The 14,468-nt window shown below is 39.7% G+C and overlaps 1 protein-coding gene across 1 annotated transcript in view; it reads left to right on the forward strand.

The window, feature by feature from the left end:
• The window catches only part of SLC39A8 (solute carrier family 39 member 8), a 74,069-nt gene that overhangs the window by 52,384 nt on the left and 7,217 nt on the right, over window positions 1-14,468 (forward strand). Inside the window, exons 4-6 of the mRNA XM_019552625.1 lie at window positions 4,541-4,710; window positions 6,821-6,943; window positions 7,427-7,594. Coding sequence (XP_019408170.1) covers window positions 4,541-4,710; window positions 6,821-6,943; window positions 7,427-7,594 — 461 coding nt within the window. The remainder of the gene's footprint in view (window positions 1-4,540; window positions 4,711-6,820; window positions 6,944-7,426; window positions 7,595-14,468) is intronic.

The following is a 14,468-nucleotide window of genomic DNA, read 5'->3' on the forward strand; positions in this document are numbered from 1 at the left end:
CAGCACTCTTTCCTGCTTATGCAGGGGGTCGGACTCAATGATCTATTGAGGTCCCTTCCGACCCTAGCATCTATGAATCTATGAAAATGTCCTGCCATGATATAAAGTGAAGACCTTGCTGGGGTTGTTTGACCCCAGTACTCTTTCCTGCCATGGCAGGGGGTCAGACTAGATGATCTGTTCAGGTCCCTTCTGACCCTAGAAACTGTGAAACTATGAAAGTGAGAATGGACACCTTTTGAGAGTTGAAATAGCAGAGGAGGCTGTGGGAAAGTTAAAATGAATTAAGTCCATTTTAAAAAAATAATTTTAAATGGCCAGTTGTGCATATAAAGCACTCTGAAATGTGGTGTAGACTACAAGTGTTTTAAGTAGTGTTGCCAACTCTTAAAACTTTACCATAAGTTTCATAATACTTGGTGTTTGAACACCAGTTCCTAGAATCAAATAATTGTGTGATAATCTAATTTATATTTTTAAAAAGGAAGTTTCCGTTCTAATAATTTCAGAGAGAAGTTGGGACATATGACCCAGGTGCTCCTAAATACCAGAAAACAAATATCTCCAAATGTATTTTTTTTAAATTTAATGATCTTTAAATTATGCTTGTGATTTTTGGGGGCTATTTCATGATTTGTGAATCATGCCTCAGGTTGGTAATACCTCTTACATTTTTCTGATTTTCGTCATCAATCAATACTTGATGTTATTTGACTTCTTGAATTAATTGTTGCTGGGAAACTTAGCAAAACATTAAACTATCACCATGTTTGAATAAAGCAGGAATAAAATCACAAACAACCCTATTGAGGACTTAAGCATGGTCCAAAATTTTTAAAAACCTCCCCTCCAATTCTTTTGGGCATCCATTCAGCAAAGCACATTATCATGGACACAATCCTATCTCTATTCAGCAAAGCAGTTTCAGCATGTTTTTAATTATAAGTATGTACCCAAAATGTTTTGCTCAGAAACTTGAAAATCTGGTGTCTGAGTGACAGCTGATTTTTTCTGAAACTCTGGCCCTTAATATTTGCCTTGTTTTATTTTTAATGTTTAAATCTGAAAAATGTATAAAATAAGTACTAACTTTCCTCCCCACCTCCTCCTCCCTGCCCTACCAACACTGGTGAAAAGCGTATGAAAATAATGTGCTGTTGGTTACATGTACTTTGACACCCCATACACATGCAAACCTGTCCATAGGCAAATTTAGGTTCTGAGAACATCCAAAAACTTGGAAATGACAAGGGGATAATTTTTTGTCTTTATTTTAATCTGTGAGATATGGTAATGGAATACCTCAGGGTGTGGAATATGCATGCTTTCAGTCATGGATACAAGTCCTTTAGTACACTATAAAGTGTCTTATAACTAGTTAAGAATGTAAAATTGCAGTACATATATATTTTTACAACACACATTTTTCAAGTAAATTGTCTCAATAAATTTTGTTATTCTGTGAAAAAGTGAGAGTGCCATTGTGAATGTGGAGCATCTCTCAGACTCAGCACATTTTTACAATTTGGCACTAAACTCATTTTCTTACCATTGCTTTTGACCTCAGTATTTTTCTGCCATTTCTATCTTTCTAAAGTAACATGTGGATATCTTTATACATATCCTGTTTAGTTTTTTCTGCCAAAAATAACTAGTACCAGATTGTTTTGTAATCACAATTTAAAAATTTTTATTCTAATTTAGCATGTCTTGATCAAAGCTTGTAATGCTAATGGCCTGATTACTTTTGAGTAATAAATGGGTTCAGTTTATTTTTTAGTCATGCTTTCAGACATCTTTGTATAAAGGATGATGAATAAGAGCTGACAATATTTTAATTTAAAAGACACAGTTTTATGATGATTCTAAATTGTGAAAACAAGTTTTGTGTTGTGGTTTATAACTACAGGAAATGCAGCTCTTGATTGTTATTTTCTATTTCTTAATAATATAGACGAAATTAAAACTTTGATTTTAATTAAACTATTTCAAATATTCACAGTTACCCCTTTTTTCTGTACATCATGTACATTCTTTTACATATTAAAAAAATCATGATGCTGTAAGCAAAGTCAGTTTTAATCAGAACTGGTGTATGCATTACGAATTTGGCTCAGTCTGTTTAACACATTCTGTTATAGAAAAAGCAGACCTGTTCCTTGCATCACACAAAGCCCTTTTTGCAGGGTAATTAGGAAACTTCAAACCATTTTTATTTTACACAGTGTAAGGCTCACAGTGCATCAGTCTTGTTGACAGTGTTTTCTGGATTATTCCTATGTTCTCATATATTCCAACATATGTTGACTTTGACTATCATTTGTTGATACTGTATGGAAGGACGAGCAGTTTTTTTGAAAAGCAGCTTTGACAATGCATATGTACTGGCATTCATTTTTAGTGCTGCAAATTTTGGGGAAATTTGCAGTGTTAGAAATTTTCATGATGGACCTGCGCTCGCCTATTACCTACACCTTCCTCAAACCAGCGTCACAAACCTGTCTCTTATCTCTCCTTTAAGATACCTTAAGGAAGTTATGAGACACTGGGTATGGATAGACATTACATTTCTAGCAGGAAAAATGCTGCTCTCCTGCTACAAAGAGGAGGAGGAGTCGAGTAAATACCAGGGAAGGCAAGGGGAGCAGCGTCTGCTCAGTTCCTTCAAGCTGTGTGCATATTTTTCATTAATCTAGTGCTTCCCTTTGATCTGTTTGCATCTTTCCCCCATCCCCCTTTCCCCAGCTGCTATTAGTCATTGTCCCACTGTTAGTCAGTGATACATTAGTCTGATATTTGTCTCACTTTTCACTTACTAATTTTTAAGTTCCCTGTTCCATTCTGTTCAGAGAGTATTTATTGGCTCTCAGGTGCGTAGCACTGATAGGGTCTGAGGAACAGACTTTCACTTGGAATTGACCCTGTAGGAAGATGTTTTATAGGAAAGGATATTTTCTAGAACAAATTGCTTCCCTTGTTTCTGAAGTCAGAGAAGCTTCTACACACAAACTCAACATGAAGAGGCTCCATGCAGGCTAGCATCAAGCTGAAGAGTAAGAACCTGGAGGTATTTGCTACATGTGGTTCTTTCTATCTCTTGGTGCTAGGTACAGCTGATTCCTAGCAACACTAAGGGACTTGCATAGCTAGAGAACAGAACAGAACAGGCTGCTTTATGAATTCCCTAGTGATAAACAGTTTTTTCCTACTCTTTCAGAAGGTCAGCTCCATCGTGTTCTGTATGTGAATTTATCCCTCTGGAGCATGGGATTATAGGGCCACAGTTCTTAAAATGAAGTCAGAATTTTAGAGTTTATATCATGTCCGATCATGCAACATCCATGCAGAAGTGCTACTCACTAAAAGTTGTGAAGTTACATGAGGTCTTAACCCAAAATTTTATGTAATTAAAGAATAATTAAAACTTTCTGGGCTAGATACCCCAATTGGTAGTACTGATTATACCAGCTGAGAACCAGCACATTTTTGTTATTAATTTCCTCATAACATTGTAATCTTACAGGAAAGAGCACTAGTGAAAAAATGGATTATTACTGATAAAAAAAATTACAAATGAAAAAATGGATCATTTCACTCTCTCCTATGGTCCTGGATCATTCTATTTTTATAATGGAAAATGATACATCTGTTCAAAAGCTATCTATTTTTCAAGGCTAGATAGGTAGCAACTCTTTCAGAAAACCTTTGTGTATACTCCGAACAGGAATACTTGAAACAGCAAAAGAAGAATGGAACTGGAAACTGCAAGTCCCTACTTAATGTTTCATAGAAATTTTTCCTGTAAAAAGGGTAATGATGTGAGGGGAGGCAAGGAATTCAGCTGAAACAATTATGAAATCTCCCCCGTGCTACCTACTATCTAGAGTGGCGCAGCAGGGGCAGGAGGAGGAGCCACTGGAGGTGTGGGGAGCTAAGCAGTACCAAAGTGGCTGGCTGCAGCTGCACTGGGAGCAGTCCTGTGGGGAAGCTCTGCGCACTGGCCAGTATGCAGCCATAGGTGGGTGTGGGCAGGAGTGCAGCGCAGGCTGCTCTGGCTGAGAGTAGGTGTGGCTTGGCCCTGTGCAGAACGCTGTGGGGGCACCCATGGGCTGGATGCAGTCAGTTGGTAGTGCCCATCTGTGGGCCAGGGCTGGACCATGGGCCATATTTTGTCTACCCCTGGTATACCTCAAACTAATGCCATGACTGTCCTGGTTGTTCTATCTTTTTAGGCATTGGTCCTGATTTTTCATTGCCTCTAACTAATTTAAAGGAGCTAAGAATTTGTCTGAGTACCCAGACCTCAGACTACCTCCATGAGCTGGCCAGTCCCAGATAGGAACTAATCATTCGCAATATTTGAGTTTCATTGCTGTCATATCCTTAAACTTACAATTATATCCTGTATTTGTAAATTCTGATTTTAACTGGTGGAAAAAGATTTGTAAGCTATTTTACTTCTGTCAGTTTAGCTGTTAGAAACAAAATTGAAATGGATAATATACTAAAATATTTGGTATATCTGTTTTCTCATCCACAGTTTGGGGTTTTGGATTCCTGGCCGTGACTATCATTAGTCTTGCATCACTTCTGGGATTGGTCTTAACTCCTCTCTTAAAGAAACCATATTTCCCCAAGATTTTAACATATTTTGTGGGCTTGGCCATTGGGACTCTCTTTTCTAATGCAATTTTCCAGCTCATCCCAGAGGTAAGGAAGGAGTCTCATTGTTTATGGCACTTGCATGTTTCCCAAGTATAGTGATTTGTGAAGTGTGGGCTCTGATCTGCTAGAAAGTTGTGAGCAGATTTCAGGGGGTCCTGAAATCATGGGAAGTTACAAACAAGTTCCTTGTGACAAACCCCACTCATCAGTGGTGACAGTAGTCCCTGTTAAACAGGTTCAGGACAGGACAAGGCCCCCTGCACAGCCAAGCTTCACCTCCCATTGTGCACTTGTGGAGAGATGCAAACAATGCCGTGCATCACCAAGGTGTATCCTCTCTATAAACTAAAAACTTCAAACTCAGCTAACGAGGAGGTTATTTTTTGGCTTTGTGAATTTGCATTCGCTAATAAATAAAATAAATAGAACATCATTTGTATGGTGAGACAGGTAGGGTGTCCCTACATTTTCCTTTCTTGTACCATGTGATAGGTTGAGGGCCACTGTACTATAATATGCTTTTCTTCCCGGAGAAAGAAAGAAATGCTTTAGAGTAAATCCAGCCTGGTGTAACTGAATGGAATATACTTTTAATAGTATTGAAGTTAGCCAGTTTTGAAGCTAATCCACTGCCCCTTGCATGTAATAGTCATTGGATAAAGAGCAGCACAGAGGGGGAGTTTCTGTGCAGGTGGGAGGCAGGGGCTGAAGCTAGTACCCCAAGCTTGTTTCCTTCTCTGTTCTCCCTGAGCCACATATTTTCCCACTTGCTCTCTTCCTCTCAGGCCTTCATATTTCCCACTCTTGGTTGCCCAGGTAGTCAGGTTCAAAAGGAGCACCAGAGAGAGGCCTGGATTATGTCTAACCTGGTGTGTGGTAATCAGAACACTGTGCTGGGAAGAGTGAGATGTAGGTTCAAATCCCTTCTGGGAAAAGGAAGCCTAGAATCTGGCTCTCCAGGTTCTGGGTGAGGGTCTTCCTCCTCCTCCTCTAGAGTCTACTGTCGACTAGTCAAGTTGTTTTTGGCTTACTGCATGTTCTTAATTTAGGTGCAAGGTGTCTCTAGAATGGGCATGCATACATAGACATGTAGCCGTCCAGCCAGGGCTTAACCTACTGCTCATATATGCTCTATGCTGGATTTTTGGTTGTAGCTGTGTTGGTCTGAGGACATAGGCAGGCAAGGTTCTTTGAGTAAATGTGATTAGTTTTTATTAGACCAACTGAGTAGCTGGAAAAAAGTTTTTAGCTAGCTTTCAGGCGCTGTTACCCTTCTTCAGGCAGAGTGAGTCTCTGCTGTTCTGAGACTCCAAGAAATGAGAGAAGCTAAAAGTGTGGCAAGATGTCAGTGAGAATGTAAATAGATTGAAATTAGGCAAACAAATGGTAAAGCAGAGAGGTAAAGCAAGAGAGGGGAGGGGAAAGAGAAAGAGAGCCGGGGAAAAAAGGCTAAAGGGAGACATTACAGTGATAGAATACAAGGTGGAAAAGAGGCTGTCAGTGAAAAAGAATAGTTGGAGATCAGGAAAACGAATGAGAGAAGCTCAAAGTATGAGAGGATATAGTGAAAATATAAATAGGTAGAAAGGAGAAACAAAAGGTAAAGCACGTGGAAAAAAGGCCTCTTTCTTACCCTGTATTACTTCTGTAATATTTCCCTTTGGCCTTTTTTTTCCCCGACTCCCTATGCCTGAAGAAGGGTGACTGCACCCGAAAGCTTGTTAAGAACTTTTCCCCAAGTACTTAGTTGGTCTAATAAAAGGTATTGTATCTACTCAAAGAACCTTGCCTGCCTGTGTGCTCTATGTGCACACACTTATGTCTCCAAGACTGCAGGGGTAAAAGAAGTGTAACTTGTGCATAAGTGCCAAAAACACCACATACAAGGCTAAAAAGCTGCTATTTAGATGCTCAAAAGGAAAGGGCATACTTGTTTTGAAAATGACATTTGCACTCCACATGTTACATTCTAGCAGATTAGAGCAGAAAAAAAATTAGGCCTACTTACATGTTTGTAATAATTTAGGACCCACTGAAGCTAGTGGGTGGTCAGGAAGCACTCTGCTTCACAAACTATGTGTAAGTGTTGTATTTTACTCCTAACATGAACTAAGTCTGTTGACTAACTTTGAGTTGCCATTACATTCTTTCTTAGGCATTTGGGTTTGATCCCAAAATAGATAACTATGTTGAGAAAGCAGTAGCTGTGTTTGGTGGATTCTATATTCTCTTCTTTGTGGAAAGGATTCTTAAGATGGTATTGAAGATCTATGGCCAGGTAAGTAATGGGGCTGCTGCATAGAATAGTTCTGATGTATGCCAGTAAGCTGTTGCAGCTGTATACATTGCAGTGGCAGCATATTCAAGCAGGGATGTTCCTGAGCTTACCCAGATCACATTAGGGGGACTGTCTTACGCATCTTCTTAAGATGCCCCCAGTTCAATCAGCCCATGTCATTGGAGACCGCATGGACCATAATGCATAAAATTCCTGTGGGAACTGCATTGATTGATTACAGGAAAAAGAAATACTGGAAAGCGCTTAATACATTTTTAGTTGGGGGGAATTTAACAGCTAGAAGGAAGGAAGTAAAAACAGCACTATTTGACCAGGCAGCTTTCCATTAATAACTATCAAATGCTACTTGGAAAATAAATGTTAGGTTTGGGAAGGTTTGTCTAATATAATAAACACAAACATGTATGTCAATATAAATGCACAAGCTGTTGTTCTTATTATGTTTGGGCTTTTTTTCACAAGGGTGACCACAATCACTTTGAAATTAAAGAAAAGAATATTCCCCAGGATAATGGTAATCCACCCAAACTGGTGAAATCCAGCAACGGAGTCACATGCTATGCAAATTCAGCTGTAGTAGAGCCTAATGGAACACTTTCCTATGACAATATCAGTGTGGATCCTGGTCAGGTATAGCCATTTTAATTTGTTATTTAATTTATTGTATCACAACTGCTTATATGGACTTATCCAGTAAGGAGAGTTAATGTAGGCTTCTGTGAATGTTTTCTTTTTTTAACTTTTAGCTTACAACTCACTTGTGCAGTATGAACAAGCTGCAGTTTTGGCAAGCGAGCAAATGTGATGATTATTTTTTGTTAGCTGCCAAATAAACCAGCATGTAGCAAAGGTATCAGAAGAAGAGCATGAATCAATATTTTGCCAGTTTATTTGATTTTCTTTTTAAAAGGTCTCTAAGTGACACAGCACTGCAGATGTGAAATGATCACGATGAATTTCTGCTTCTTCAGTCAGTCAACCTCCAACCAGAGGTCTCAGAGATATGTCCTGGCCCCATTAATCTCAGTGTATGTATGGGCTCTACAGTTTGAAACTGACACTTTTGTTCATCTTCATTTATACATCTTCAGTCTCCATTGCACACGAGATTATTCTGGTTTATTGTGCTAGTCCAGGAGGGTTGGGTACAATAGAGCATGGGGATAAGGTGCAAGCTTAACCCCCAGTTTAAGTTTTCTGCTATATGTATTAGAGCTCTGTTATATCATGTTCTCTCCCATGCATATTCTGTTTCTTTCTGCTACTTGGCCCATCTTCCAAATATGGTCCCTGGCCAATTTAGGAAGTAGATGAAATCAGAAGGAGAAGAGTACTGTGCTTCTCAGCTTCCCTTTTCTTTCTCTTCTCTTAACACTACCAGGAGGTCAAGATGAGAAGCAAGCCATTGCTAATGTTGGGTATCCCTTCTTAAAGAAAATGGTAGTATTGAAATGGCCTTTTTTCTCTAGTTTTTGTCATCCAGTCACTGCATGGAATTTCATGTAGCTGCTGCATAGTGACTGTCTCCCCTGTTCCTTACTGAACTGTATTGAGCAGCACAACAGAAGGATGGAAGTGGGACAGGAGGGAGATGTAGGAAATGGCTGAAAGAGCTATTTATGCATAATGAAACACTCATTTCCCAGGTTTGGAGCTCTGGGAGATGAGGATCTGGTGCACACAATTTTAATGATTAAGAAAATTCTTTCAAACCCTTAAAAATGCTAAGTCCGGCACAACATAAACCTACATGCTGAAAATCCTTGTTGAAGATTACTTTTGAGGCCTGCATTCACCCTTACCTCAGAGCTGGCCCCAAAGGGTAATCTTCAGTAGGTTTCTTCAGTGTACTGGATTTCAAGCATAGCAGGTTTAACATTATTAGCTAAATAATTAATGCTGTACATTGGGATTGCCTTTGCCTTTGTTCTACAAGGTTTCTGTTACTATTCCCATCTGGCCTCACATTGACAGTGGGAATGCATGTGAACTGGACTGAGAAACTGCACAATTAAACACACAGCCCAGAGAAATATCTGGAACCTATAGCTGTAAAATGAAGATGCTAGTTACAGAGCCTACAATGGCACCACAACCTTGGGCAAGGGGAGACCATGAACTTACATAACAGGCTTATGATATTTCTAGTATGCTTTTGTGTCCCAAGTGGTGACAGTGGCACTGCTTTTCTTCCAAATGGATGGCTCCACAGGCTGACATCTATGGAGTTATAATTTACACTTTTTTGTATTGGTGCCAGCAAGTCTGTCCCCTAGAGTTGACGTTTCACCTTGATGTATACATACAAAAAGCCTTTTGGCTGTCTTGGAGGCTCTAAGTTCAGTGTTTCAAAGGTGGTTTATGCATTCTGGTTGGTATTTATGAGGGATCCATTTGCCATAGGCTGACATACATGTATTAGAATTTTAATGTATCATTGCAATGTAAAGCTTGTTAGAGTGGATAAACTGTGTACAGTGAGGAGATCTCATCACATAGGCTTTTAAAGGAAGTGATCATAGGCTGCCTGTGCCAAAATGCACTGGTTGCTTTCATCCACCAGGGACAGTAGGTATCCTTCTTTTAATGTTTGAACAGACTGTCTGTCAGGATCACTATAAATATTTAATTAGTCACATACTTTTAACTTTCACTTGCAACAGTAACTTCAAACATGGAAGCCTCTTGTGTGCCCCAAATTCCTTTTTACAATGCAGTAATAGTATATGTTTAAAAAATAATGATGTTGTGGAAATGTTGCTCCCGAGACAAAATACTGCCAAGGTCTGTGTTACAAAACAAACAAAGGTTAGAGTTGTCTATAAAATGTTACAATGGTCTTTATCAGCACCCTTGTGTGTGTGTTGTCTCATTCCTTCTAGCTCCTGGGGTGCTTCCAAAGCACAGCAAAGAAATGCTGTGATTTTTCTTTCAGTTTTAGATCTAGTGTTCAGTTTTTATCTGTGTGAAGGAAGAAGTGTAGTGAAGGAGGTACTACTCCCCAAATAGACTTAGGACCCTGTGTCCATTGCCTTGTTGAAGTTGAGGGTAAGAGGGAGGCTTAAGGGAGCTGAACTGTATACAAAATGATGGTGAAATAGGAAGACTATTATATAAGCCTTTGTCTATAAACTAAAATGTAGAGGTCTAATAGTGTAGAATTTTCCCTTTTTAATACCTGACATTTTGTAAGCCAGCTATGTAAGTCCAGTGGGATTGCTTGGCACCTATGCTATCACAGGAGCGTGCATGCTAGGGCATTTTAGCGGGGATGGATATGACAATTTTCTCATGTAGCCCATACATTTGTAAGGGAATATCTTCAGTGTCTTTTTATACTGGCTATTGAGAATATCCACCTGTATTGGAATTTATTTCCTAACCTTGGTAGGGCATGCAATTAAATAATCTTTTGTTCATAAGATACCATTGGAAGAGTAATATCCTGGTACTCTATACATGTATAAAAAGCCAACACATTATCATTTAAGTATGATAAAGAAAGGACTGGAACAGCCAGGGCAAGGATTAGTATATTTTAGAGGTCACAATATAATGACCAGACAACCAGTTTATGAGGAACTCATCATGTTTCCCCTTGCCTGAAACACTGTGGTTCTTTGAGAACCCACACCCAAATTTGAACCTCCAGATGTTTCTACCTTTTTAAAGTATCACAGAATTAAAGAAAAGTAGGGCTGGAAGGAACCTATAGATGCCATCTGATTCAATCCCCTGCCTGAGGCAGGATCATCCCTATTCAGACTCTATCCCAAGCAAATCCTTGTCTAAACTATTACTAAAAATGCACAGGTAACTTCTTCCACACAACCAAAATGCATAGTGCCCTAACCTGCCACAATAAAGCAGGGTGATGATAATGGTGGCCAATGTCCTGCTGTTGCAGTGTTTGTTAAAATATGCTTGAGCGATCCAAGGAAGAGGGTGACATCCTGCACTACAAAGGAAGGCAAAAACCCACACAGCATGTCCCCATGAGCAGGAACGTGCACTTTCTTGGGGACAAATAGCAGTGTCACATATTTGTCTTGCTGCTATTTGTCCCAAGGCACATCCCTGCATGTGTGCTCTGGCACATGGCAAGTTGCTGTGGGTGGGGTAGGGGAAGCTGGGGTCAGCACCTGGGCTGTCTCCAGCAGTCTTACCTGGAGTTCTGTGGGCCTCTCAGGGCAGCAGCAGTGGCAACCTGGCTGCTTGGAGCCTGGCTGGAAGCCAGAGTATGGCTCTGGTTTCTGGCAGCTGCCATGTGCTCTATACTGCTTTTTTTGTGGCAGGTGGTTTTTTTTTAACACTGGGAGCTTGCCGCACTGCAGATTAGCAGTGCAGCAAATGCATGCACATGGATTATGCGTGGTTTGCAGGGTCTCAAATGTGTTTCCACAGCCAAAACTGCATGTGTGCATTTGAGGGACATGCCCACGCTGTCCATACCAATCTGACCATGGAGTAAAATTTGTTCCAGACCCCAATGAAGCAGGTATTCTCTTTAATGTATCAAAAGAGAAAAAATCATGTGGAAATCTATACTAGTTCCTTGAACTCTACACAATGAAAATTACTTAAAAAGAAGGAAGAATCAAGTCATACAAAACTCCACAAAGCACAAAACACCCTCCAGCTCACTGAAGTAATTGTCAGCCCCATTCTTAAACAGTTTGACAATCTTTCCAGCCTTCAAATGGCATCTTGGTACCACATTTTTCAATCTCTTCCAGCACATGTAAAAGATACTATATGTGCCTTATTCATAGATGTTAAATTCAATTTTGGCAAAGCATGTGGATCTAACATTTCCCTTAGTCATGCCTCTGCAGTGCCACTGACTTCATTGGGAGTTTCCACTGAGGTAAATGTTTTTTTTAATTTTGTCACTCTGATAAAGGATATATTTTTATTTCCAAATTAATAATACATTTTCAATCATTCACACCTACTGTGCCCTGGAAACTTTGTACCTACAACTATTCAACACACCCCATGCTAGCATGAAGAATAGGTCATTTAAAGCCTGAATGCAAAATTGGTATGTACAAGTGTTTTTACATTCACATATTTTATGGGGAGTGATTACATTGTAATTTGACAAAGTATGAGCCCAGTAATTTCCACAGCAAACTCTTTCCAGAGTACACAGAACCCATCCTTTCAGTGAATTCTTCAGTATTTCTTGGGTGATTGTGTTCTGAGAGAAGAAGATATCAGCAAGCCTCAATAAAAATTATAATAATATTTGTAAAATAAAGATAGGAGAACAAGGGTTGGTAATGTGTCTTTTTAAAATATGATCACCTGAGATTAGTGTTGCTGTCTTTTAGTGAATAGTTGCCATTTTTTTATCAGCAAGAACAAGGCACTTACCTAATATAAAGTCATGTGGCTTTGTAAGTGACCCCAGAGGCTACAAAATTCTTGATCCACTGGTTTCCCAGGTAATACATTATTCAAAAAGAAAATCTCTGTGTAGCTGCAAGCACTACATTCTCAGCAGAGCTAGAAATGTGTCAATGAGACATACTTTTGACAGAGGTCAGCACAATCTACAAAGTAAATCCTCAGTGAATTTTTGGACAATTTGAAGAAAGCATACCATACCAGGAAAAAGATAAAATATGGAAGTAAAAAATCTAACAAAAGAAACGAGGCACAGGTGAAAGAGCTTGTGGACTCTAGCCCTATTAAATAACAGGGTGTTTGGGTTATTTGTAATTTGAAGTCTAGCTTCTGAAGATCTGTCATTACCAGGTTTCCTTTTCCCACTATTTCTCTACTAGTTTTATCCTGCTGGCTTTCCTTTAATGATAATACCCCACAGAAGGTGAAGCTGATATTACTCATGTGTTTTTTGGCATTACTAGAGAGGATCACCTGTGACTGAGCAGCATATGTTCAATGGAATTCCAATCAACCACCAAAGCCTTGAAGTTATTGGTTATTTGATTAATAACATTTCAGGTTATTTCATCTGAAGTTATTTCATCTGAAGTTGGGCTGGAAGGCAGGGCCACATGCTTTACACTTCAGGTGGTAAAGATTATCTATCTGTTTTATTTATGCTGATTATAATGGTATACATTTAGGCAGTAATTTTGTTGCAAGATAGCAGATAGTCCATGCTTGATTTGAGAACATTAAACTCAGTTAAATAATTTTTAAACATAATAAAATTTAAATAGATTTGGAACACCAAAGCACATTGGGGTGCCTTGAAGTGCTTTCCTGGGTGCTGTGGATGTCATGTAATATTAGCACTGTTAGGCGTGCAAGTATGATTCACAAGATAAACCCAGTGATTTCAAATAGGAAATCTATCAAAATAGGAAATCTGTCAAACAGAAGTGCTTTTTTCAAATTCTTTAAAACTGAAGAATTGCTCTATTTGTCCAGAGTAAAAAATGAATGAAAGATAAGAGGTTTTTAAAGACATTTTGTGAGGTATGCTTTGAGTCTAATAAGAGATGCCTTGTATCTAAAAAAAAAAGTTGGGAGTCACTGGCTTAAGCATGTGACAATCCACTGAAGTCAAACACATGCTTAAGTGATTTGTAGGGTCAGGGATATTGGTTTTAGCCATGTTGGTCTAAAAGTGTAGGCAGATAAAACATTTGGGGTAAAGGTGATATCTTTTATTAGACCAACTAAATAGTAGCAACATATTTTTTTTTCTTTGTAAGCTTTCGAACTGAAACGCCCTTCCTCAGGCACAGGAGAATTCAAAGTTTGTAAAAGTTCTCCCAGAACTCACAGAACAACCTTTGTTAAAATGGACTGTTGTACCCAGAGGAAACCTACCGTCTTTTAATTCCCCTGTGCAACATGGTTTCATTTCTACCTGGGAGAACTTTTACAAACTTTGAATTCTCCTTTGCCTGAGGAAGGGTGTGTGGGCCCAAAAGCTTGCAAAGAAAGAATTTTTTTTGCAGGGTCAGGGCCTATAAGAACAGAAAGTTATGGAAAAGATGGGTACAACTGACATATTGGGATCAGTATGGAAGTTGCCTATCTTTTTTTTTTGCTACTTCTTTCATCTCATAAAACTATTACTCTTGCTTTTGGTATGTGCCGGTAGAGGCCATAATTGCTTTATGGCAGGGGTTTTGAACCTTTTTAATAAGTGTATCCCCAGTTGCCCCCTTTTTAGTAAGTGTAACCCCTGTGGGGTGGCGAGTGTTTGGACTTGGAGCACAGGTAGGGGGTGGTGGAGAGCAGCCAGATGCGCAGTGGGAGTGTGGTGAGCAGAAGCAGCATAGCATCTGTGTGGCCCTGCTCTTGCCCCACCCCAGCCCTGCCCCTGGGAGGCAGTGGTGCGGGGTGGCTGCGCTCTGTCCCTGCCCGCCCCTGCGTACCCCCAGGGGTATGCATACCCCCGGTTGACAATACCAGCTTTACGGTGTGAGGGGATGGGGTGCGTCACTTACCGTGAGTCCCCCTATCCCCGGACGGCCCCTGGAGAGGAGGGGGTACGTGATGGGCCGTTCCTGCTTCC

This window comes from Crocodylus porosus, unplaced genomic scaffold (assembly GCF_001723895.1).
Source record: "Crocodylus porosus isolate Cpor-Errol unplaced genomic scaffold, CroPor_comp1, whole genome shotgun sequence".
Taxonomy (NCBI): domain Eukaryota; kingdom Metazoa; phylum Chordata; order Crocodylia; family Crocodylidae; genus Crocodylus; species Crocodylus porosus.